At 37.3% G+C, this 27750-nt stretch overlaps 2 protein-coding genes across 4 annotated transcripts in view; both read right to left on the reverse strand.

Annotated features, from left to right (window-relative positions):
• The window catches only part of NUP107 (nucleoporin 107), a 44777-nt gene extending 38967 nt beyond the window's left edge, over window positions 1-5810 (reverse strand). Inside the window, exons 1-5 of one of the 3 annotated variants that reach the window (XM_044226270.1) lie at window positions 5675-5810; window positions 3844-3935; window positions 3293-3379; window positions 2387-2502; window positions 266-410 (exon numbers count right to left, since the gene is read on the reverse strand). In XM_044226270.1, coding sequence (XP_044082205.1) covers window positions 266-410; window positions 2387-2502; window positions 3293-3379; window positions 3844-3935; window positions 5675-5682 — 448 coding nt within the window. In that variant the 5' untranslated portion in view covers window positions 5683-5810. Of the gene's footprint in view, window positions 1-265; window positions 411-2386; window positions 2531-3292; window positions 3380-3843; window positions 3936-5674 lie in introns of those variants that run through there. The other 2 variants (XM_044226269.1, XM_044226271.1) reach the window with 2 other exon arrangements.
• Window positions 5811-25079: 19269 nt separating this feature from the next.
• Window positions 25080-27750, reverse strand: part of RAP1B (RAP1B, member of RAS oncogene family) — a 44101-nt gene continuing 41430 nt past the window's right edge. Inside the window, exon 8 of the mRNA XM_044229161.1 lies at window positions 25080-26327. The gene's annotated coding sequence lies outside the window, so the exon portion shown is untranslated. The remainder of the gene's footprint in view (window positions 26328-27750) is intronic.

Raw genomic sequence — 27750 nt, forward strand, 5'->3', positions numbered from 1 at the left:
GATGTTCTTCCAACAGAACAAATGTGAAAAGAATAAAGATGAGACTAGTCTACTCACCCAACAAGGTATTTACACGGAAGCAAGATGCGGTAGCTGAGAACTCAGGTGAGGTTCTCAATGTTCCAAAGAGACTACATCAAATGACTCCGGCATTACTAATCAGCTTAACAAAAACTATGTTAATGACATTCACAAGGAAGACATCACTTCCTTCATCTTAGTAAGGGAGCAGGTTACTTCGTTAAAAAGCTCAAAGCCATCTTACCAGCTTCACCAGGGTCATCCTCACGTAACATAACAGCACTCAGAGTTACGTCCTCTGTTACACTGTGAGACTCCGTGTTTGTGAGGGTTCCTGATCGCTGTGACGTGAATGCAGTGGTCCAATTACTGTCATCCAGATTAGTTACCTAAAAAAAAAACAACAAAAGAAAAAACAAAAAACAACAAACCAGGAAGATATAAAAAAGTAATAAATGAGCTACTGCCATTGAGGGAATAAAGACTTTAAACTATTGTTAAAATTTTTTTAAACCTCTATATGTATTTTTCGTATTTAAGAGATAGCCATAGGCTATTTTGTTAAGGAAATCACAGCTTTCATGACTGTTTTCTTCTTTGTACTACTCCATATATATATTTTTAAAGGCAATAAACATTGCATTTGTACTACTGAAGCTGATATTAACAGGTAAATCCTACAGTTCTAAGTTCATATCAGTTTTTCATGACTGGGAAATTGTAAGAGACCTATGACGCAGTCTTATCAATATATAAATGGTAATAAAAGGGATGACGGAAGAAATTACAGATTAAAAGATGAGACAGATCAAGCATATGCAATGTGTTTATTTTATTTGAAGCCTAATTTAAACAAACCAACTTAAAAAAATTGCCATAACCAAGGAAATATGAATACTTAATGAAATATAAACAATAATGAAAAAATACATACAAAATGGAAGCTTGAAATGATAAAGGAATTACTCTGTGTGTGTGTATATACAGTGTTAGATGTGTTAATAGGAATGTGTTAAAGAAATATATTCTTATGTCTTGGGAGACATATACGAAACTATTTATGGGTAAAGTGGTATGAAATCTGGGAGTTGTAAAGTAGCACAGAAGAAACGCTTGTGGGTGTAGATGAGACAATATCAGCCATATATTGATAACTGGGCAATGAGAACATACATGGGGGCTTACTCTACTATTTTTGGACATGTATAAAATATTAAAAACATGTCCCTATTTTTAAAATTCACCTTTATTTAAAATTCATCTTTTTAAGCCAGGGAAAGCTATCCAAAGGTTTAAAAATTTTAATCTTTATTTTTTTTTAAATTGCCTTTATTTAAAATCCAGGCACAAGCAACAATAAAAATGTATATTTAAACCCAAACATTTTATAATAATCAATACATATTTTCTCTGTCCTGGGTTTTAAGACAGTAAGAATTTTACTCTTAATCTTGCAATTCTGAAACAGTAAATAATAAGTCATCTTCTTTTGTTTAAAACCAAATGTGGTCAATTCCCTCAAGTTTTCAAGCAACACTGCCAAAATGAACCAGATTCATATGCGGAGTAAAACTGCTCATTGGCTAGATCACTGTTAGACATTAACACAAAAATCTGTAAGACAGTAAATATTTTAAAGATTAAGACAGAAGAGATTTAACATGCAAAACCATTCTTCAGAAAACCTAATCTAGACAACTTCAAGTGTGTGTAAAAATCCCTGTGCCTTTTTAATAAGCAAAGAGGCAAACATAGAAGGACTGTTTTTATCTTGTTTTAAGCACTAAACTAGCCATGATACTCTACTACTCCAACAGAACTCTTCTGTTTCTGTCTCAGATACAATCCTTTCTTTTTCTAGAGGATATTTAAAAACACCTAGATCAAGTCGATCTGTATTAGTTTATATGATATTTCAATATTTATTCAATTTTCAATACTGTACCACAGTAATTCCTGAAGAGCATCTCATGTACTTTTCCCAACATTTCCCTTTTCTTTCCTTTAATGCAGCGTCTCTCTTCCTTATGCTACTCATCCACTACTCTTGGCTTCCTACTCTTCCATGCTTCAAAACAGGGCTCAGCTTTTATAGCTATCAGCAGCCCACCAATTATTTCTTAGGATCAGCACTATCAGATTAACACAATCTATCTGCACCTAAATGTTTTTGGCGTCACAGCTTCCACCTGTGACATGAGACGCTTCAGGTTTGTTTTCTGAAAGCCTAACCTAAAAATTATTTCAGTCTCTATCACCTAGTTACTCTTTTGATGACTCGACTTCAAATCACACTAAAGACGTTTCAGCTCAATATCATACTTTTGCATAAAAAGAGAAATTTTCAGCCCTGCTTTCTACATACCATAGATAGGTTTCCCAAGAACCCTGAAGACTGTGTAAGCCGGGGAGACCTGCCTCCTGTTCCAAGAATGCAGGAAACATCTGGATGCCTTAGTGAGCTTCGGCCAGGTGGAGTAACTACAAATAAGAGGTTAGTAAAAAGAACCTAAAGTGCATGAACAGTGATCATGAAAACAAAACAATTAAACAAACAATAAATAACTTGTTTTTTTTTTTAATTTTTAAAATTTATTTAAGTAATCTCTACACCCAAAGTGGGCTCAAACTCATAACCCCAAGACCAAGGGTCACATGCTCTACTGAGTCAGCCAGGTGGCCCCAATAACTTTTTCAGTTACATAGATTCTAACCAAGTAAATACTTTAAAAATATTAACATTTCCGTCACATGAAGATTTAACTTATTTCTCTAAGTTTCAGCTTTTGGTACTATTGAGCCCATCAGGAAAAATTTTTACTACAAATAGAGATGCTTTTGTTAAAACATAACCAAGTGGTTAAAAAAAAAAAAGGACATGACTAAGTCTATGGATTCTTCATATTCTAATTTTATAAAGCATTCTGAAGAGGCCATTTAGTGTACAGGGCACAGGCTTTGAAGTATACAATCACTGCTTGAATTTTGATTCCATTACTTACATATTTACTCAGCCATGCTATCCTTACAGAATAGTTTGTCCAAGTCTTTGTTTTGGCAAAATAGAGATAATTATGTTACAGTGACTGTGTATTTATGTAAAGTACAGTACCTTGTACATGGTAAGAGTTCAACAAATAGTAACTGTAGTCATTATTATTTGTTCTTAATTATTGATACTGTAAGAAAGATTATATTATGTGCATTGTTCAGTCTTAACCTACAGCTACCATTATTATTGTTAAATGCTTTAAAGGCAAAAAAATCTTACAAGGTGGTCGAAATGAACTGGGAGTCCGAGGGATAACCTGGTTTCTTGGTGTAGTAGTAGCAAAAATTTCATCTTGGGATGGCCGAACTATAGGAAGTGTTAAGAAAAGTTTTCCACATAGAAAAGACACCACTAAAGATCAAATTAACCATATTTACACTACATAAAATATGTGAATACATATTTTTTATGGCTACCATTTTGTCTACGCATAAAGAGTAAATAACTCCCACTACCATTTAATTTCGCAGATATCAGTCTTAGATTACTACACATGGTCCTTACATTTCAAATTTAAAAAAAGGATATCTAATCTCAGCAGAAGCTATAATATGATAGTAAAACAGAACGTCCTATTTTCAGGGTAACACAAATCTTAATCTCCCTGAATTTCAGCATTTACCAAACATATCTGGGAACTTAAAAAATTTAATTACACAGCATTTTATTATAATAGCGAGTTTTAGTATATCTCATAAAAAGAAAATTCTATAATCCTGATTCCAAGCATATGGCAACTTGTATAACAACACTTACAATGAAAAGGATACTTAAAACTCTTTTTTGAGCACTCTGTTTCCGAGCAGTCCGAGTCACCTCTGCCTCCCGGATCACAGGGGATGACATCTCGCCATAGCCACTCCTAAAATAGTGTCATTAAATTCATGTGAATGTAGCATTTGCAAAGAACTTTATCATCACTGGAGCAAAGGACCCTGGGTCACTCAAGGTACAGATCATCCTAGGAGCCAAGTCTTTGATCTTTTGGTTGACAGTGCTGTTTCCAAATCTTGGTTATCCTTCAAAGTCCCTCCCAAATTTTTCCTGCCCAGGCATCTTTGAGTTTCTAGTACTCACTATATTTGCCTATGGAATGATTTCAACACTAGGAATCTATAACACCATTTCACATAATTGCTTCAGGAAGGCAGGTATTTCCTCTGTTAATTTGAGGAGTTTCCTAAAACTGCAGGAACTATCTCTTATAAGGATCTTCTATAGTTTCCAAAATGTTTCAAACTAGGGGTACTATGAAAAATTCTGTTGTTTGGACTGGTGTAACGGAAGGCTAAGTAAAAAAGAATTCTAGTAACTTGGAGAGAAAACTCTTTCTCCGCAGAGTACACTAATGGTGTCTCTTGACTCAGTACTATTGCAGTCACAGTGTCCATGATCTCCCACCATTCTCAGTCCAAGGTCTAGAACATAAATTATGTGAATTAAAAGACCTGTATTTTGAGAAATAAATCTAGTATGCTTTTCCTCCACTTAAAACCTTTGGTAGCTCTGAAGCCTACGGAATCTCTCTGGCTTACAGAATCAAGTCCAAATTTCCTTTGTTTTTTACAGCCTAACCCTAACTTACCAGTTCAGCCTTATATTCAGCAACCAACATCCCCACACAAACACATATTGCATATGACCATTAGACTACACAGCACATTCCTTTTCATATTCTTGCACCCTGTACATGTTGTTTCCTCTACAGAGGCCTACGTTTGCACCCTCGATCCGCCCAGTGAACACTTAACTCACCAGAAAGAGCCACCTGGAGTCTGGAGGCACATTGATCCAGGTTGGCAACTTGGTTCTTCTATTTATTAGCTTCCTAACTGTGACCAAGTTCTTAAGCTCTTTTAGCCCCAGTGTTATCTATGAAAAGAGGATCATAGTACCTATCCTCAAAGATAGGAAAATTAAATTAGCTAGTAATATATTGAAAGCGTTTAAGGTACTCAATGTTGGCTACTATTATTCAGACTAACTAGAAAGTTACTTCCTTTGAGAATTCTTCCTGCTACTTCCCGTGGCAGGTAGACTTAACCGCATCCTCATTTTCTATTCTCATAGAACAGTCAAAACACATCACTTTGCAACACTCGGATGCCTCCTCCACTACACAACCAATTCCCCGTGGCCAAGAACACAGAAAAACTCACCTATGTCGTACGTGGCTAGCATAGTGTCAAGGTCACTGAAAAAACTCAATTCAGTAACTCTGATGCTGGAACTTGGAATCAGAAAGTCTGAGTTGAGAACCCAGTTCCGTCACTGACTGGCTTTGTGATCTCGGGCAGGTCACTCAGCATCTCGAACGCCGGGCCACGTCCTATCCCGCCCACCCGAGGAGCGAAAAATGCGCGAAAACACAAAACACGTGCCCGAGCTGCCGTGAGACGGTCATTATCACCGTCTATATCCACCCCGACCCAAGCGGCCTTTCCTCCACCATCTACAGTGACCCCCAGTCCGGGTAAGGAGTCCTAAGGTAAAACCCGGGCCCTCCACGGCTTCCTCTAAGAGTTGGGTTTCGCCTATTACGTTCCGCCAACAAGCAGGAGGGGCAAGTCTCCGAGCTTAGATAGTACCACCTAAACTGACCTGTCCATGGCCGCAGCCTTCTTCAACGAGAACCTCGCAAACTCCACTCCAGTTTAATCAACCCGCTTCAGCCTTCCCGCTTTCCGGAAGCAAACCCTTTAACCCGGAAGCATGTCCTAGAAAAGCCGCCCTAGAGGAAAAGAGGAGGGAGGGAAGAAATAGCTTTCTCTTCCAGCGCACGCGCAACCACTTCCGCCTACAGCCGCAGGTCCGTCCTGCGCAGGCGCGAAGGCTGTGGAAGGGCGTGAAGGCATCAAGCTGGGCGGGGCAGGGGGCGGTGCCTGAGGGGGTCCGGCGCGGAGGCGGGGCGACCACTTTGCCTGACGGGTATTTGCAGGCGTGGTCCAAGCGCCAGGTTATCCTAAAGGGAAACTTGATATATATTGACAGTCTAGGGAAATGTGTGCAATCATTTCCTGGTATTTTTAGTAAGAAGGAACCGTGGACCGGGAATGCAGACGTGCAGACTCTGCCCTCCACCTCAGGGGTCCCTGTCAGTCTCGCTATACTCACCTTGTTTGAATTGTAATGTAAACGCCCTACAGTTCTTGAAATTCTTTAACATAACAGTTATTTTTTACTTGATATTTTTCCCTATTGAGGAGAAAAGGATCAGCTGTCCTAAAAAGCATAAAGAGTGATATGTAAGTGATGAATCACTAAATTCTACTCCTGAAACTAATAGTTTCATTTAAGTTAATTGCAGTATGCATACTGCAATTAACTTAAATTTAAATTAACTTAAAGTTTAAATTTAAACTTAAATAAAAAATTTGAAATAAACATACAAAGAAAAGGATAAAGGGTGACGGTATTGCCCTCTATTTCAAAGTACCCCTATAGGCAAAAGTAGTATATTGTGGCCCTGAAGGAATGAGTCCAAGTTTTGCCTTACCTGTTTATATTCTGCTGCAATCCTAGGTAGTGTACTGGAAGGCCTCTTATACTGGATTCCCACTAAAATCACATGACATTTTTGGGGAAAAAAGTGAATTTGGGCTCTATCTGGGCTTGCACCATTACCCTCCCCCCATCTGTAGAATGGAGATAACACCTTTATCAGAGTTATCACAAAGATAAATGAGATGCCAAATGTACGCTTCACATAGTAGTCCTCAAATTCTCCTCTTTCAGAAACAAACTGTAAGAGACTCTTAACAATAGAGAACAAAGTGAGGGTTGCTGGAGGGAAGTGAGTGGGATGGGATAGATGGGTGATGAGTATTAAAGAGAGCACTTGTTGTGATGAGCACTGGGTATTGTATGTAAGTGATGAATCTCCTAACTCTACTCCAGAAACCGATCTTGCACTACTAAAATTTTAAAAAGTCTCCTCTTTCAATAACCTATTTTATGAGTCCAACTCTTGCGCTCTCTCACTCTTCTTGTCTCCTAATATTCCTGTACAAAAGTGCACCTGTTTTTTCATAGAAAGTGAAATCTGGACCTAATGATTTTGTGGTGCTAGAGCAAATTTACTCACAGTGTGAGCCAGTGGTTCAGATTCTTGCCATGTATCCCCTGGCCATTGAATTCCAATGTGTTCTATTCATATAATGTATTTGAAGTGACCGACCATAAGACACACAATAAGAAGAAAAAGCAGTTTGGGCAAAGGATTAGCCCAATGTTCAGTTCATAGGAAAAGAGAAAATGCTTGTTGAAGAGTGCAGGGAGGGTTTTTGACACACTTAATTAGTAGGCATGAACATCATACTACCCCCAAAATATTTAAAAATACATTCACTTGATTACCTGCTTTAAAACTAATGGGAATAAGGGTGCCTGGGTGGCCCAGTGGGTTAAGCCTCTGCCTTCGGCTCAGGTCATGATCTCAGGGTCCTGGGATTGAGCCCCATGTTGGGCTCTCTGCTCAGCAGGGAGCTTCCCCTCTCTTGCTCTGCCTGCTACTCTACCTACTTGTGATCTCTGTCTAATCAATAAATAAAATATTTTTTAAAAGTACTTTAAAACTATTTGGAATAAACTCCCTGTGTGGTGCATACTGTATATATTCTAGCTTTATATTTAGAGATCCTGATTTCAATGATAGAAATTCACTATTGCTAACTTAAGCAAAAGGGAATTTACTAGAAGCCTATCAGAAACTCACAGAATTGTTAAGAAGCTGGAGAAAAGGCTTGGGAACAGCTGCACAGGAGCTAAAGACCAAGAAACAGCAATCCCAAGAGCACTCAGACCCAAACTATCGGGTCTGGAGCACTCTGTCCTCTCCCTTACCCCCAACAGTTGAGGAAGAAAATCACGACTTGTTTATCCCCTCCCCAACTTTTAATTTTGAAAACTTTCAAACCAACGTTAAAGCTGAAAAACAGCACAATAGGTGTCAATACAACGTAGGAAAGATGTTAGGGTTCAAAACTGATGTCCAAGAAAGACTTCTTGAGACGTCTCTGGTGCAAAAAGGTGGTTTTATTAAAGCACAGGGACAGAACCCACAGGCAGAAAAAGCTGCACTGGGGTTGTGAGGAGGGACTGATTAGATAGTTTCAAGTTGGGAGGGGGTTAGGGATAGCACAAGCCTCCAAGGTATTTTGGAAACAAGGTTTCTAGCACCCTGAGGGGCTAGCTATGTTAGGAAAGGTCACGTATCATTCTCTAGTGGACCATGTGCTTGGAGAATGATTCCTAACATGTATCTTGTGGCGGGTGTGTGTGTGCAGTGTAAAGATAAAGGAATGTTCCAAAGGAATTTTTATAAAGTAGACTTACAGGATCCTGGGGGGAGGGGAGGTCAAGCTAAGATTGCCTTTTGCTCTTAGCAAAATATTAACATTGAAGCAGCTGAGTCCGTAGGGGAATGTCACTCTGCCTGTTTCAAGGACTTGTCTGATGCTTAACTGACTGAGCCACCCAGGCGATCCCGGGGGGTTAATATATTCTGTACCTACAATCATTTAGGTTTACTAAATTACTAACATTTCCCCACAATTGCTTGCTCTTTTTATTTTTTGCCTGAACCATTTGAACGTTAGTTGTAGACATCTTGACACTTCACCCCCAAGTGCCTCAGAAGGCATCTCCTAAATCAAAAACAAGCCATTCTTCTACCTAATACAGTAAACACTCAGAACATCTAACATGGACAGAAAACCATTATTAACATATTCAGTTTCCTCCATTGTCTCAATAATGCCATTAAGAACAGCCCTCCTCCCAAAAAGGATCGAATGGAGGATTAGGCATAGTTGTCCACTTTGTTCTACTTTCATTTAGAATAGTCCTCCAGAATCTCAGACCAAGTTTGCAGGATATTCCTCAATTTGGATTTGCCCCCATTATTTTCTCATGATAAGCATTTAAAAGAAAATTTTTTTTGGAAGGACAAGGTGCGGGAATACTACACCAGTATTGTTAAGTGTTTCTTACGATCGCATCAGATGGCGCGTGAGGTCAGTTGGTCTCTGTTGCATAATCTGCCTGACTTCTTTATTCCCTCAGAAGAAAGCATTCTTACACCTGGTTCTTCTTTCTGGCTGTCATCTTTTCAGTCTTTCCCTTCTCAGCTCAATTTCTCTTTTGGTAAATTGTAAGCAGCGGGTCGTGGTTTTCTTACTCTGAATCCATGTGACTTCTACCTGAGTGTCACATCCCAGCTCCACCAACTCCTAGCGATGTCACGTTGAGTGCAAGCGCATGCCTCAGTTTTTCCTTTTGGGTGTAATAATAGTGCTAGATCATAAGGTTGTTATAAAAATGTAATGAGTTAATATGTGTAAAGCCTTAGAACAGCACTAGGCATTAACAATATGTATGGCATATTATATATGTCCAAAAATGATCTTATTCTTCCTCTAATAATAATTATCAGTTCATTTGGCAACATCAAACTCAAGACATAGTGATAGAGGCATTAGCAACATGGATTGAATTGGACTAGTCCTGATCCTGTTTCTTCTGTGATGTTGCAGTAACAGCAGAAGCGTATTTCCCTGTCTAGATCAAGAGCTCAAAATAATTAACTTCATACTGAATAATATAAATTTGACTGTTAAGTCTCCTTTTGTTCTCCACAGAGAGCAGTTCAGGGGATCTAATCCTGAAGAAGCCTTTATTCATCCATTCACAATTTTTTATTAAATGTCTACTATGTACTGGGCACTGTGCTTGCACCTGGAAGATATACATTGGGGGGAAAAGGAACATTCACTCAATTAAAAAAAAATCATGTAAGGTTACCTACTCAAACGTAGTTATTTGGTCGTAACATGGATAAAATAAGTATTCTAAATTACTATTGTAGTTACCAAATAAAATCTGGTTATTATTTTCTTAAAATACTCTTACTGGGGTGTCTGGGTGGCTCAGTTGGTTAAGCGATGGCCTTCAGCTCAGATCACGATCCCGGAGTTCCAGGATCAAGTCTTGTGGTGTGGCAGGTTCCCTGCTCAGCGGGGAGTCTGCTTCTCCCTCTACTTCTCCCTCCCCCTTTCCTGTTCTCTTTCTCTCTCAAAAAAATAAAATCTTTAAAAAAAAAACAAAATACTCTTACTTAAAACCTATTATGAAGTTAAACTATTCCATATTACAAATTGATATTGGTGCTTGGTTGCCAATATTTTATTCATTTTTCCCCCTTCACATCAACCAGCTCTTTTATTTATTTATTAAAAATTCTTGTAACATAGGGGCACCTGGGTGGCTCAGTTAGTTAAGCGTCTGCCTTCGGCTCAGGTCATGATCCCGGGGTCCTAGAATTGAGCCCCGCACCCCACTTTGTAGGGAGTCTGCTTCTCCCTCTCCCCCTACTCATGCTCTTTCTCTCTCTCTCTCTCATAAATAGAATCTTTTAAAAAATTATGGTGACATATATATAATATATAATATTTTAGCCATTTTTAAGTGTGCTATTCAGTGGCATTAAGTATATTCATTATTGTGCAAGGCAATGTTTAGTATATATATACCAAAATAAACTCTAAATAATGTTTTATTTAATTAGTCTTTCTGCTCAAAATGTATTAGATCTCGGTAAGTAGAATGAAATTTTGACCAACATTTTATGCATAAGCAGTAGAGATATTACAAAGTGGTTAAAACATCAATTTTGTGAAGCAAAACAGAGCTTTGCTGCAAGATACAAAGTTGGTTCAGATCAGGAAGCAAAAAAAGATGGAATAAAATGTTAAATTAAAAAAAAAAGAAGTTCATAAGTCAGGGAGAAAAAAATACTTAAGTGTGAGGTATAAACTGTGCGCTCGAAGATTCAGATGTGTTCTTTGAACTTCATGTATAGGAGAAAAACTAATGGAAAAACAATGAGACACTGATAGGATTCTAGACAAGGATGTGGTTGTGGTAGTAATAACGGGAAGCTATTGACTGAAAACATTATGTCTTTTCAGATATGACATTTTTTTCTTTTTTTCTTTTTCTTTTTTCTTTTTTTTTGCAGGGGGAAGGGTGATGCTGTCTGATTTGAAGAAAAATGCTTTACTCCAAGGTCAAGCAGGGTCAAAGTTTAAATGCAGAGCCTGCTTGACATTGATCTTTCTTCCCAACAGAGCAGTGTAGCGGGTAGGATCTTGGTACACATTTAATGAGTTATTTCACCTCTCTATGAGTCAGTTTCCTCTTCTGTAAAATTGAGAAAATGAGTATTATCCTTAACAGTTTGTACTGGTAATTAGATGATATTCACATCGCAATTTTTTTTTAAAGATTTTATTTATTTATTTGACAGAGAGAGATTACAAGTAGGCAGAGAGGCAGGCAAAGAGAGAGAGGAGGAAGCAGGCTCCCTGCTGAGCAGAAAGCCCGATGCAGGACTCGATCCTAGGACCCCGAGACCATGACCCGAGCCGAAGGCAGCGGCTTAACCCACTGAGCCACCCTCACATCGCAATTTGAGAGGTGGTACAGAACACAAAAACTCCTTGGCTTGAATCCTGGCTCCCCCTGTCAACTTGGTGGAGCCTTGGACAAATTATGTCTGTGCTTCTGTATGACAGATTGGACAGATTTATTGTGTGGATTAAATCAGTTTACATATATAAATTGCTTAGAACAGTCCTGGTATATAATAACCAGTCAATAAACATTGGCTAATATTATCACGCAGCACATACAGCAAGCATTCAATAGAAGTGCTGGCTCTTTTGTTCAGCACCAAGAGCGCAGGGAGCACATCTGCTTTTTTCACCTCTACCTTTTGTCATTTAGTACGTGCTCAAATTTTTCTTGAATGAGTGGGTCATTTCCAATCAATACAATTGACTCAATTCCTCAAAAAATATTCAAGTAAGAGTATCTATATTTGTATAATCCGATTAAATTTATTTTCATTATGTTATAGTCTATCATAGATAGATACTTCACGGTACTGTCTACCACTTCAAAAGATTTCTTTATCATCTAAATCTTGTGAAGCTTAAAAACAGGAAGAACCCTTGAATAATTTATGTGTTACAGCTTCTCTTACTCTTTTAAATTGTGTTCAATCTGAGGAGCAAGTAGAATGATGAAATGTGAAACTTAGTAGCTTTGAGTTACTCTTTTATTGCTGAATTGTGATTTAAACATCGATGTCTGGGAGATTTTTAACATAAAATCATAAATATATTATTGCTTCTTAGAATTCTAACAGTAAGGGTTAGCTCAATATAGGTTTCATTGTGGTTTGGGTTTCTAGGATCTTAAGCATAGTCAGTGACGTTTTCAAGGTAGTGGTGAATTTGCTGACAAAAAGTTTGCCAGACAAATAAATCAATTGCAATGACTCCTCCTTACAGACATCTCAGGCTTCATCAATAGTGGAAATGATCTTGGGAGCAATTGAAAAACTAAAATCGTTATTCCCTGTTGATATAGGACATTCTCCGACTAAACCACAATGCAGTTTATGCATTTTACTTTGCTGTTTTCTCATACTTCTCTGCTTGGCATAGAAATCCTGTAAATCAAACACATTTGTGTTTCTGAAGAATGATTTATTAGGGCCCTGGAGAGAGCATTGCTTTGTTCTGTTTTCTCTAAATAGCACGATTTACACTCTGTTTAGTTTTATTATGAAAAGAAGGTAGCTAGCATAAACCTTACCCATAAATTCAACTGGGTAAGAAAAGTCACATTGAATTGTTTTTCTTATATGGTATTAGTTCTGACTGAGCCCTCATCCTGCCTGGCTTAGTGGGTTGAAGGCAGGAAATTCAATCTCACACATCACGGGTGTTCTCTCCTCTTTTCTGGGGTTTGCACAAGAGTCCAGGGAGCGGCTTCTATAAAGCTGAGAACACCCGGATAAGGGCATTTAGCCTTCCGTCCAATTTCCCTAGTGCAGGTCATTGTCCAGACCTCAGTGTGTTGGCTGAATATGGGAGGCATGAGCTGAGTGAGATGGAGATACAGAGTGAGACGGAAGAGGGCAGGGTGGGGGAAGGAATACAGAGAGAACGAACACACATTATGATCTGACTAAATGATAGACTTTAAGAAACACTATAACAAATAGTTAAAAATTTGAATAGGCAGCTTACCAAATATGTACCATTATCTTTCTTTATAAAGAAACATTTTTCTAATTTAGAGAATCTATCAAAATATATCCTTCAGAGGATGCATTATGCATCCATAACATTATGAATCTATTCCTTTTTTTTTCCCCCTAGAGCGGGGATAGCAGAGGGAAAGGATGAGAGAGAATCCGAAGCAGTGTCCACACCCAGAATCTGGAGCTCGGTCTCATGACCCTGAGATCATGACCTGGGGCAAAATCAAGAGTCAGACGGTTAACTGAGCCACCCAGGTGCCCTGCTATGAGTCATTCTTCAACAACAAGGTTTTCAAGGTGCTATTTTAATTATCGAAAACATAGAGTATCTGGTTCATAAATCAAGAGCAGGAGTTGACTTTAAAAATACTCCGAATGTATTTTGAGCTACAAATATATTGACATACAAGAACAAACTACGCAGTTTCTATGAATAGAAGTGCATTTAAAAGCATAAAATGATAGACTGTAAGTATTAGCAGTGCACTATAATGCAAGAAAAAGCTGTGTTGGTCTTGAACATTGACCTTGAAACTTGTTTGGAAGTTTTAGTCTGCGCTGCAAAAGGGCATTAGGTAAATCTGTACTTCAAAATCCATCTTGGCTTCCTATTTGCAATTTTAAATGAGTGAGTTTAATCTTTAGGACACTGCTTGCCAGTCTGGGGGTGTACAGCTTCCTTGTCCTTCACAGAATCAACTGAAGTTTGATTCTTGAATTTTTTTTTTTGAATTTGAAGTAAGCCATGTTAAAAGGTTGAATTTTTGGTAGTGAAAGAAAGCTGAACTCCTTTGACTTTTTTTTTTTTAAGATTTTATTTATTTATTTGACAGAGATCACAAGTAGGCAGAGAGGCAGGCAGAGAGAGAGGAAGGGAAGCAGGCTCCCTACTAAGCAGAGTCCGATGCAAGGCTCCATCCCAGGACCCTGGATTCATGACCTGAGCCGAAGGCAGAGGTTTAACCCACTGAGCCACCCAGACACCACTAAACTCCTTTGACTTTTTGAATGATGATTTTTTCCCCCTGATTTAAGTATGAAGCTATGATGACTTAAAATTTTTTAAAACTTGGGACGCCTGGGTGGCTCAGTTGGTTGAGCCACTGCCTTCGGCTTGGGTCATGATCCTGGAGTCCTGGGATCGAGTCCCGCCCGCATCGCGCTCCTTGCTTGGCAGGGAGCCCGAGTCTTTCTCTGCCTCTGCCTGCTTGAGCACTTGTAGTCACTCTCTCTCTCTGACCAAAACCAAAACCAAAACAAACTTTAAAAAAATGTTTTTTTTAAAACTTACTTTTACTTAATGATAGTATAACACCACAAGGGGCAAACAAATAATTCAAAAGTCACTCATATTACTACTGATATGCACAGTGATTTTTATTTTTGCAAATAATCCCTACATGTTTACATTCATATTTTATACCTAATAATGACATTCATATAGCTTTTAAAATTTATATTCCAGAAACTGTTATTTACCTGTTACTGACAGTGAGGATGCCCTATATCTTTGTGTTCCTGTTTTTTCTTTTCCTTACTGATGTATTTTTGCTTTTTCTCTTCCACCTACTGAGACCCCCCTAACTTCTCCACCTCTTCCTCATAGGTAACCATGTTAACAACCGGGTGTGTATCTTTCAGTACCTTGCTTTGTCCACTTTCGATACCTCATAGAAATCCCTCTAAGACAACCATTAAACATCACACTCATTTTGAAATGCTACATAATGTTCTATGTTATGCCTGAAACATAAACTATTCGATTATTCTTCGCTGATGATGTCATTCACCCTGTCTCTCTTTTTTCTTCAGCAGTGTGTGGTACTAGTCTTGTGTATATTCCCTTTCACATTTTTGGTGTAGCTATCAGGAGTAGGATAGCTGAGTCAAATATACTTGCTTCCAATTTTAACAGATATTAGCAGATAGCAAATTAAAATTTCGGTTTACCCAAGGGCTCTACAATGCACATTGCCATCAGCAATATAGGATTCCTCTCTTGTTCTCTAAACTACTTTCTGAAACTAGAGTGTTAGCTCTAGTGAGCTCTAGTGAATTTGGCCCATATGTTGGGTTCTTTGGTACTTTCCTTTGCACTTCTCTGCTCTAGTTGAAGCATTTGTTTTCTTATGTTTATGAGCTATTTGGATTTATTTGCTCTTCTCTGAATTGCCTGATAATATTTCATCCAGTTTTCCTTTGGATTGTTTCTTCACAATTTCTAAGAACTTCGTATTCTCTATTTTCCCGAATCTGCTTTGTATATTTTGCCAAGCAAATTGTGTATATGTATATATATTCTTTCGGTATATAGAAATAGATATTTTTAATTTTATGATAATTTAAATATATAAAATATTTTAATTTAAAAATAGATTTTCTTGAATTTACTAAAAGGTCTTCTTTATCTCTAGACTACACTTCTAGTCTCTTAGATTTTCTTCTAAGATTTTTGTTTTACTCTACAGCTTGAAAATTTTTAAAACATCTGAAGTTTGCTTTATACAGGGGTTAAACTTTTATTTTCTTCAGATGGATAGCTAGTTGTGACAGCATCATTTATTAACATTCTTTCTTTTGAAATACATTTTTCTTGGGGTGCCTGGGTGGCTCAGTTGGTTAAGTGTCTGCCTTTGGCTCAGGTCATGATCCTCGCGTCCTGGGATCGAGCCCTGCATGGGGCTCCCTGTTCAGCAGGGAGTTTGCTTCTCCCTCTCCCTTTGCTGCTCTCCCTGCTTGTGCTCTCTTGCTCTCTGTCAAATAAATAAATAAATAGGGGGGGTGGGAGGTTGGGGTACCAGGTGGTGGGTATTATAGAGGGCACAGCTTGCATGGAGCACTGGGTGTGGTGAAAAAATAATGAATACTGTTTTTCTGAAAATAAATAAATTGGAAAAAATAAATAAATAAATAAATAAATAATTTAAAAAGAAAAATATTTTTCTCATATATTAATTTTTGTTATACACTAGAATCTACTTCTGAACTCAATTCTATGCTGATTAGTGTCATTCTTTTAAAATTATTTATTTTTAAAAATTTATTTATTTTTGTCATTGCTTCTTTCACTTGAATTTTAAGATCACTCAGTTAAATTTCAATTTCAAAACTTCACCCAGTTAAAGTTCAAATTGGAATTATATCACATTAAAATATTAATTTGGGGGAATTGATTATTTTATGATATTGTCTTCCCATTCAAGAATATAGTATTTGTTAGGAACTTGATTTATGTCCTTTATTAGGACTTTATAATAGCTCTTCCTTATTAGCTTTATTCCTTGAGGGATTTATAGTTTTTGTCATAAATGTTTACCTTCATATCAACTTCCAGGTGGTTACTGTAAATATAGACTAAAGCTATTAATTTTTGGCATACTTATCTTGTATCTAGCCACTTTCTCAAGTTCTTGAATAATTCCAACAGATTTTTTTTGAGCTTTTGAGGTATTCACTTGTTTTCTTTTTTTTTTTTTTTTTAAGACTTTAAGTTATCTCTACACCCAAATGGGGCTCAAACTTACAACCCTGAGATCCAAGAGTTGCAGGCTCCACCAACTCAGCAAGCCAGGCACCTCGAGATATTCACTTATAATAACAGCAAAAATAAGTTCATCTTCCAGTGTATAAAATGAACATTTAATTCCACCAATTTAATGTTTCTGTTAGTAGTATTAGGGGACACTAATAACCCTATTGCATAGCATTGTTTTGAGGACTAAATAAAAACATGTAAAGTGCTTAGAGCAGTGACTGGCATATAATAGGGGCTCCAAGGAATGATTATTACTTCCAACTATTAGAGCTTGAGTTCTTTTCTTGAGTTCTTCTTCAATCTAAAAAGGTCTCTTTCATGCAAACACTATACCAAAAAACAAGAATTAAAGAATCATTTGCTAGTTTTTCTTGTTCTTTCATCATTCCCCATTTTAATTAGTTTTGGGGAACCTGGGTGACAGCTTTCTTAAACTTTTATTGTTTATTGTTTGTGCTTGTCTCACCTTGACAGAATAGCAGGAAAGGAAAGCAGAGAAATAGCCTATGTATGGAATGGTTCCATAGATTATTATGTCATAACAGGTTAATAATTAAAATATAATTATTACAGTTTTACAGATTATTTTCCTTAGGAAAAGAGGAGTTATAGTCAAACTAGGTTTAAGCCTAGATGTTGAAAAATATATATATACAGAGAGTGGGTTTCAAAGTTTATTTTGTGCAGGTCAAGGAGACCTGCCAATCTTTTGCTACCTAGAATTCATCTTTCTTCTTCAAAGTGAGATAAAGCAGTTGAGCCAATTGTGACCAATTTTACTGCTTCTCTCAGTGAGTTTTATGAGGAACTGAGCTTTAAAAAAAAAATAAAAAGACTCTTTCTTATGATGTAATAGTCTATGGGGGAGGAACTCTTGGGGAGATGCAGCTCTTCTGCCAGTAGTGGAAGAGGTGGCATTGCAGATTTCCTTCACTTTCCAGGGCTGACATAGTTCGGCATTTTACATCCACCCTGTTTGGATGACTTCCTGAGACTTGTCCTCTTTACCCTCCTTGAACAAGCCTTGGCAGAGGGCCTTGGACAACAAAATCATTAATGCTACATCTGACATTAGCCACACTCTGAGAAGGCGAGAATGCCTTGACAGTAAGAATATCCTATACTAGTTCAGAGTGGAAAGAGGGGGTAGTGGGTGTCACTTCCTTCGCTGGTGTCATCCTCTATGACAGCATTGATGGAATGAAATTAGTGTTACGGCAGTGGCTAACAACATTCTTTGTTCCTGAAAAAGAAAGAGCTAGCTGTCAGGTGTTTGCTACATAGTTAATTACCAGCTGGTCCAGCTTCTGCAAGGAGTTCAAAATGTATTTCAGGAATTGATACTGTATTTTAGTCTAACCATATAGACTCTATTAAGCCTGCCAATTAAAATCTTTGCTTTACTGAAGTCAGAAAATTCAAAGGAATGAATGAGTGAAATGACAACCTTTTCCAAAATAGTTCAGAAGAGAATGACTAAATCAACTTCTGGGAACCTTAGGTTTATATCTTAAACATGTATACCATACAGATGGTTACTGTCTCCTTCTACCATTACTTCAAGTAATTAATGCATAAAACTTACCTGGAGATGGTCCAAATTCAGTTTTGGTAAGTGATTACACAGACGGAAACCTCACCCCTAATGTAAGATGTGCTAACAAATTTAAAAAAAAAACCTATTGGACTACATCCCTAATTTGCTTTAATGTTCATTGTACTTCCTTCTGTTCAACCAAATAAATTTTTGTTATTTAATTCATGCCTGTCCATCACTCTCATTTCTAAAACAAGAAACAACCCAAAAAGTAGTAAACGTTAAATTCAGTGCAGAAGCTGAGTAAAATCTAAATCATGACACTGTTTGCTTTTGGAAGCGCTCCTTTTCTCCTAATATATATCATGTATATCTGATTAAAGGTGGGGTGAGGTGGAGGGAACATCCTCAAGACTGAAAATGAAAGTAAGGAAATAAAGTTCGTTATTTATCTAAATCTTCTAAATCTAAGTCAGTAGAAGGGGAAATTTGTCACCACTGAAAAATATAAAATATGTAGACAAGATGTATGCTAACACATAAGTGGATGGTAATTCAGTGGGATAATAACAGTAATCCATGGGTACTATGTTGGTTTTGAAATTGTGGAACTAGCCCAGAATAGACCTATTATGGACTTCTCTAAGTCTCATCTGATTCTAGGTTTCCCTCCAAACAATCTCTAGAGTAGCTCAAACCTGGGGATTTTCCTAGGTGGGCTCTCGCAAGGGAGATTCCTAGGCTTGCTGATTCAATTCAGTATGTTTGGAGGTGATCCTAGAGTAGACCCATGCTGGTCTTTGTTACTGTAAAATTAGAAAAACATGCAGTAGGCTGATAATGGCTCCCAGATAATGTCCAAGTCCTAAGCCCTAACCTGGGATGTTATCTTTATTTGTTTGTGGATGTAATTAAGAACTTAGAGATAACATTTTCCTGGATTACCAAGGGGGGCCCTAAATGCCATCACAAACGTCCTCCAAAGAGAGGAGATACACACAGAGAAGATATGAAGATGGAAGCAGAGTTTGGAATGATTGTAGCCCAGCACCAAGGAATGCCAGTGGCAAGGAACAGTTCTCTTCTAGAGCTGCTAGGGAGCAAGGCCTTGCTGACACTTTGATTTTGTCTTTTGGCCTCCAGAAGTGTGAGAAAAAGTGTTCATTTAAGCCACCAAAATTGAGGTAATTTGTTACAGTAGCCCTACAAACTAATACATACTGTACAACTAGAATATGAATATCTTTCTAGAGAGCCATAGCAATAGATCAACAACAGGTAAGAGCCCAGTTAGTAAGAGTTTATCTCCCTAACACATTTCGGTGGCTAAAACACCAAAGTGCCTTGTAAGAAAATTGAGAGGAACAAAAGTGTTTTTATTATTGAAAGGTATGGGGAGAAATACTTCAATGGGATGTATTTGAAAGGCGCCTCTTGCTTTTGGTTTGAATTTGAAAAAAAGCAGGTCAACATTGGCTCTGAAACATTTTAGTCACTACACTGACATCCATAGACCTGGTACTAATTAGAGGATGGTATTTCCAAAACCATCCTACTCTCTCATATTAGTAGTCAATTCCCCACCAAGAAGTAGAGAACATTATCTTGCTCCTTGTGATCAAAGATGCTGTATTCTTAGGCTATGGAAGGCTATTTGCTGCCTTCCCTTTGTAATACCGATCTTTTGCACTCCAACCCTTCTCAACCACAGCCCACGTAGGCCAGGCTTTCCTATTTCACTTTCTCTGTGCTTAATCCTTACGAAAATAAGGATTTTCATGGTTTCATTTGGCTCCTATATGTCAATGACTCCAAGACTCAACTGTTAAAATCTGCCTCTTCTCAGAATATACTCAGTAAAATTATTCACTTCACATGAAGTTTATCTCACCAAAAAAGTTCTTTTGCTCATGCACTAAAAACAATTCCTCGCAGGCGTCTCCATTTTACTGTTACTGGGGCTCAATCCCTTTGGTCCTGCTACTAGAATAAAATATTCACTCTTTCCTTCAGTCCTCACATCTAAGTCTTAACCAATTCTCCAGTTATACCTTTTAAGAAATTTCTCCAGCGGGGCGCCTGGATGGCTCCATAGGTTAAGCATCCGCCTTCAGCTCAGGTCATGATCCCAGGGTCCTGGGATAGAGTCCTGCCTCAGGCTCCTTGCTCTGTGGGGGAGCCTACTTCTCCCTCTGCCTGTCCCTCTCGCTCTCTCTCCCTAATAAAGAAAATCTTTTTTCTTTTCCATAAAAATGAAATTTCTTGGGTTTCCCTTCGCACCATGGCTCCAACCCGTCATTTCATGCTTACAGACCCAAGCAGCCCACAAGATGGCTGGGTTAACTCTGGTTCTACCATTACTCCTCCCGGGGCTATCTTTCACACAATTATCCAATCTGTTGTTGCTTCAGTCATACAACTCCCATCTACAACAGCAGAGTAGCTCCCTGGTAATTACCCACTGTGTTCTCTACCCCATTGATTGTACTCCATTTCCAGTATGGAAAGATACTAGTTTTTTCCTGCCAGCCATAGAGTTCTCCATCACTGGTTAATTTGCTCAGAGAATCTAATTAAAACTGACCTGAGCAAAACAGAAATATATATCAAATAGTCCATACATTTAAAAACAAAGTACAATTTGTACTGTTAGTCATTATTATTAGAACAGATAGTTAAATACAAACTATCTGTTGTTAGACATGAATTACTAGAGTTTTACTTTTTGACTGGTCTTCCCCATCACTGATTCATTAAATACCTTGTCAGCAGGGTCTGGGCTTATTCTATCACTTACTCTTTGCTACTTCTCTATGCCCTCAGTAGCATACTATCTGATAGTAGCAGAGTTTCCTGTTCTGAACTTAGTGTTCACAGGGGATACAGACTATCACAGTATAAGCAGAAATTTGAATGGGTAACAATGGCAGATATCAAAAATTAAAGACTTTGATCTCTGCCTATTTTAAAACTGCCATAAGCTTTTGACTTAAGTGAAAATGTTATTCACATAAAAATCCTGTAAGGTAGGTGTTTAGTTTTCAGAAAAACAAAAAACCCTGGATTTTGGCCCAAACGCTGAATCTGGGTAATTATTTATGTCATTGTATAAAGAAAATCACATTAAACAAGGTTCATAACAAGAGAGAAACTCTTTCCATACCCTTTCAGACAAATCAGAGAAATTACTGGCTGCCTATAGATAATCTTTATACAGGTTAAAAATGTTTTCCTAAAATCATTAAATTGTCCCAAATGGAAAGCTGTGAGACAGTTTCATAGACTATTACCAATTGAGCTTTTTTCGTTTGCTGAGTCTTTTATTCCCCCGATAGAATGTATGTTCCATGCAGGCAGAACATCCTTGCTAGATCCCTAGCACAGGAACAATGCCAGGAACATGGTAGACATGCAGTACTCAATACATTTGTTGATTCTTGGATACAAAAGTCAGGCAGGTGTCTCTAATTTTGGATAAAATCTTTAATTCTTAAGCTCAGTAATTTATAGGCTACAAACAAGGATGTTTTAAGGAAGCAAGTTCAAAGTATGTGTGACATTGTGGAATACTTTTTTTTTTTTTTAAAAGATTTTATTTATTTATTTGACAGAGAGAGATCACAGTAGACAGAGAGGCAGGCAGAGAGAGAGGAAGGGAAGCAGGCCCCCTGCTGAGCAGAGAGCCCGATGTGGGACTCGATCCCAGGACCCTGAGATCATGACCTGAGCAGAAGGCAGCGGCTTAACCCACTGAGCCACCCAGGCGCCCCTGTGGAATACTTTTTATCTGCATTTAGAAAACAGAACTTTTAAGCAGTATTTTACTTCTAACTTTCAAAGGTAAACTGTCAAGCCTACAAACTTAGCTGCTCCACTAATAGGCTTATTAGCCAATTTAGACAAGTATTATCAACATCCCAACAAAGACTTATGCATTTTTCTATCAAGTTATGGGAAACCAGGTTTAGTTCTACTCAGAATCATTACACTTCACTCATGTATACACCAGATAAACTGTGCACTGTTAACAAATTATAGAACAGATTAAAACAAAAATTTGAGGGTGCCTGGGTGGCTCCATCAGTTAAGTGTCTATCTTTGGCTCAGATCATGATCCCGAAGTCCCTGGATCAAGTTCTGCACGGGGCTCTCTGCTCAGCAGGGAGTCTGCTTCTCTCTCCCTCTCAATTAATAAAAAAACTTAAAAAGTTAATAAAAAAATCTTAAATCTTAATTTTTAAATTTTAAAAATTAAATCTTAAGAAAAAGAAAAAATTTGAGTCTTATTGGGGTGGCTTAGTCAGTTGAGTATCTGCCTTTGGCTCAGGTCATGATCCTGGAGTCCTGCGATCAAGCCCCATGCCTGTGGGTTCCCTGTTCAGTGGGGAGTCTGCTTCTCCCTCTGCCTCTTACCTAACCACTAGTGTTTTCTCTCTCAAGTAAGTAAGTAAAATCTTAACAAAAAATCTTTGAGTCCTATAAAATCACAAATTGTTGAGATTCACCAACAGTTCAGAAGAAGCCTGAAAACACTCAGATTTTTAAAATAAAGTCATTCTATATTTCCAAGATTTAAAGGGGTAGATGGAGATTAAATTCAAAGAAGACACAGACTGAAATAAACCAAAAGAAAAAACACTGTGGTGGTTAAGTTTTGATTCTAAGTTTGCTGCCCCACATCTAAAGATGAGATGATTAAAAAAGCAAAGCAAAATTTACTTCCATTAATTGGGGGTTTTAAAACTTTGTATCCTAATATCTGCATGTGATAAAGTTTTTCTATGTAAGAAAAAAGCAGCTGCATTAACATAAAAGTCGAAGCAGGGATTTTTACGTATTTTTTTTTAAAGAAAAAAATTAGGTGAAATGTCACTAATTTCCTCCTAAAATTCAAATTTCTCCAAGTATCTGTGGGGACATGAAAAATAACTCATATGACTTTTCTGACTGAATTATAGTATTTTTCAATGTAAGCACCAGAAAAGTCGATCTACATGATCTGCATTCCTAAGCTGTAGCTACTGTTTTGTATGAGACAATGATGCTTTTTACCAAACCACAATCCTATTTCTAGTAGCAAAATATAAAATAAAAAAAATGACGAAGAGTGTCACTTGCATTTACTTCACTCTCTAACTCTTCACAAAGTAGGTGTTACTATCATTACCATTTTACAGATAAAGTAGTGTTACATGCGAGGAAATAGCAGAGCTGAGATTAGAAACCCAAGAATTCTGGTTCCAGGGGAGCCCAGTCTTATTCACTAAACTGTCCATTTTGTTCCCCTAAAACTAATCTATAACTAATGTGTTGCTTACCATCAGGTCAGTGGTTTTCAGTCAGGTGATTTTGCCCTTCAACATTCCCACCCTGAATCTAACTGGAGAACACTTGGCAATATCTGGAGACAATTTCAGTGGTTGCAACTTGAGGGCGGGGGTGGTACTACTGCCATCTAAAGGGTAGGTAACAGATACGCTGCTAAAAATCCTATAATGCACATGACCGCTCCTCAACAACTCATTATCCAGCATAAAACACCATACTGCTGAGGCTGAGAAACCCTATAATAGAATATAAATTCTAGGGCGGGGTCCTAAATTGATCTCAGTTATTGCTCTACACTCAGACCTAGAACACTTACACTTATCTGAATATTTGTTTTTGAGAACCTAGAACTCAGGGATTCCTGGGTGGCTCAGTTGGTTAAGCGTCCAACTTTTGATTTCAGGTCAGGTCATGATCTCAGGGTTGTGGGAACAAGCCTAGCGTCAGGCTCCCTGCTCAAAGCAGGGTCTGCTCGAAGATTCTCTCTCCCTTTCCCTCACCCTAAAATAAAAAAAATCTTAAAAAAAAAAAAAAAAAAAGAGCCTAGACTTCAGCCTGGTACATAGCTGGTAGGCAACAAACATTTATTAAAAATAACTGAATTAATGGTGGTACCTACAAAGGTCAAATGAGTGTAACTGGATATAGTAAACTGAAGTGATTTTGTGCTCTATAATGCCACATTTGGGGGTTTTTCTCTTAATGGCTATAAATAAAACCAGTTCTGCCAAGACAAGTCTCTTAATTAAGTGGGCCTTCTGAGAGAATATTTTTTTCCTAAGATACATAAAACCTTTAAATACACGGAACTCCTTGAGTTAAATTTGTAAGGAATAATACCTTTTTCTTCCTAAAATGAAAGCCTTTAAATGTTCCATTCAAATAGGATGTATCTTTAAGAGATTAACAGACACCCCTAAATTAGATGATATCACTAGTTGACTGTGGATATGCTTTAGTGACTGGCAAATACTTTGAGAAAGATTAAGATTTGTTTAAAAACTTCAAAAAGAATTAAATTATAGCACACCTAAGGAAAAGACAGATCATCTATAAAGAAATTAGTTCTTGAGTCCACTTCAAAGATCTTTATAACCATAACATTCTAAGTATAACTTCATCTTATGTATTTTTAAAAATCCATAAGCATAACATCTATCAAAGTATTTTCAATTCTTTCTCCTACACCTCAAAGAGCTACTGAATATTACCCAAAAAGCATATATTCATCAGTAATAGTGCTTGAGTTACAAAATTCTTCCCCCCCTCCAAAATTCAAAAGATGGTTATGTGGATATTCAAACAATACTGGGGGAAAAATCTGGTATCTTTCACTCATTATTTCTGTAATCAATGAATCAACCTAGCTTGCCCAAATGTTAAATTATGAAACCACACTATGTAAAATGCACCTGTTACATTTAAAAAGAAGTTAAACCCAAATTTATTTGCTAGCACTGTTAAACATTACACAAAACATTCAAGTGGCAAGTAATTATAATGCAAGCCCTTGCATGGCAATCCAAATTTATTGAACTACTGATGCTAAGTTATACAAAATTGCACCACTTTAATTAAGGCTTTTAGTTTACATTTGGCCACCTCAAAGTAGTTGTAACATTAGGTTGGTCAATTTAAATACTGTGGCTCCCTGTTGGATAGACACACAATCTTTACACCCAAACGGTTAATGCATACAAAGCAACAAGGCATTGTTAAATAAAACAGCAATAGTTACTGCAACTTAGGCCTTGTGACCAATTACACATGATTAAAATTACTTCCCACATTCACATCCACAGTACTCGTCCACCATTTAACATCTCAACCAAAACGTTACACATGTGAAACAATCACTAACAGGCAAAAATACTAAACCTGTATATTTGGTATTGCAAATACACTTATGCATGAGCAAGCAAGGGATTCACAGTGAGAATCTACAGCTGCAGAAGCCTGAAAATGATTTACAAAAATTGTTAAATCATTAAAAAATTGTTTGAAAATATACACTTCTTGTTGTAGACCCCCACTGTACACACAACTATAAACATTGTTCCCTATGTAAACAAAAAAGGAAACATATAATAAAAGATTTGAAAAGTCTGGACATTTCCTTCCCAACAGATATTAAAGGCAATGTCTTTAATCTAAGACATTATACTGAAAGGACTATCATATTTTAAAGACAAGATCACTGTCTCCACAGGTTTTTTTAAAAATTAAAAAAACTATATAGCTGTGTTAATCAAAGCGCTTATTTGTACAATACAATGATAATGACCTTGAATTTCTTAAAAAAAATTACAATAAGCTACAAGTATCAAAGAAGCGAAGTTATCTGGAGTAGTCTATATAGGAGCTCTTTGGACTTTCTTTTATTATGCTAAAATAGTGGTGCTTTTAGGATTTACATTATTGTACTCTCCAATACAAAGTATGGGGCATGTTAAAGTATACAGTACACCATTTTCATACATGTACAACATTGGTGGATGAAAAATGTCTCTTAGCAGTAATACTGGATTGTAGCCTCTGGTTTTACCAGCTGCATACTCTAGGACTATTATATAAGTAAAAATCTCTCTTGTGATACTGGAAAGTGATCAGAATGTGCAAACTGATGTAGTAGCTTTCATCCGCCTCTTAAAGGGTACCACCACAGAAAGTCCATTTAAGATGTTGGTAGGTTTAACAAAGTTGGAATGCTGGCACTGTTGAATTGGGCAACAGTTCTTCAGACCTGTTGAAAGGAGAAAATTAAATTGAAAACATGGCGTTGAAAACAGCAGACTACAGATCCATAGGTATACATTAAAGCAACAGTGTTTTATGTGTTAGAAATGAATATAATACAGGCTCTCGTCATTACATTCATGACAACGTATGACAATGCACCACAGAACTCATAGCAAAGTGAAGCATAGGTAGACATTTTCATCTTTTCAGAATGACTTCATCTACTCTGTTGCCCTCTTTAAAGTCAGTCAAATTAACTTTTAGACCCAGAAAGGGAAGGTATCTTAGTGCAAATTTCTGTGTATTATCTTCCAAAGATTCAAAGCAGAAAGACAAAAACCAAAAAAACACATTAATATTTTAGGTCAGGTCAACTTTATTAGAATTAGAATTAAAAAAGATAGCAATATTAACAAAATGAGTGTTTCCAATCCTAGAATTACATCGTAAGTATAGAATGTACATCTAATCAGGGTTTCTAGTATCTGAAAATCAAAACCTTTCTTCCTTACTCTTCCAGAAAGAGTAGCTACAAAGCTGGTTCAGAGAAGTAGACAAAAAATAATTTATTTCATGATGGCTCTTTATAGTCGACAGTTATAAGCGTTCTAATTTCATATTTAAACAAATTCTATCAACTTGATGGATGTTAGAAAAAGCTGGTATTATACGAAAATCCTATGTAATTAAACTTCAAAAAACTGTGAGCGATATAAAAAAAGGTAAAATTAGAACTCATTGTCTGCCAAGTATTTATTTACTTTGGATGATTTTCTGCATACACTCCTGGGCTAAAGAAAGTTTTCTTTTTACTGTTTTTCTGGGATTTAGACTTGTTGCAAGTTCCAGAAACAATGTTAATATTGATATGGCTGTTGAGGCAATTTTCATAAATGCCTTTAGCTTTAAGTCCTCAGTCTGAATGAATTTGGTAAATTTTCTAAATCCTAGCAAACCAACTGTGGCAAATTAGATAGGACAGATTGGAGTATACGAGTTTACACACATGTGTGCTGCTAGGAATGGGCATGTGGTGAGGATTGAGAGGATTATCAGGAATGAGAGCATGTATCTCTAAACAGAAAGCCTTAAATGAAGAGTAGGGACAAACGCTCGAAGATTAAAGTGTGCTACCGTAGAGGGTCATTTAACATAGGAAGGAGGAGAGCCACAAACATTACAAGCTCCCAGAATAAGGGTAGAGTAAAATATTTTTTTTTTTTAAGATTTTATTTATTTATTGGTCAGAGACAGAGAGAGAGAGCAAGAGCGAGCGAGCACAGGCAGACAAAGAGGCAGGCAGAGGCAGAGGGAGAAGCAGGCTTCCTGCCAAGCAAGGAGCGCGATGCGGGACTCCATGCCAGGACCCCGGGATCATGACCTGAGCCGAAGGCAGCTTTTCAACCAACTGAGCCACCCAGGCGTCC

This window comes from Neovison vison, chromosome 12 (genome assembly GCF_020171115.1).
Source record: "Neovison vison isolate M4711 chromosome 12, ASM_NN_V1, whole genome shotgun sequence".
In the NCBI taxonomy this organism is placed as follows: domain Eukaryota; kingdom Metazoa; phylum Chordata; class Mammalia; order Carnivora; family Mustelidae; genus Neogale; species Neogale vison.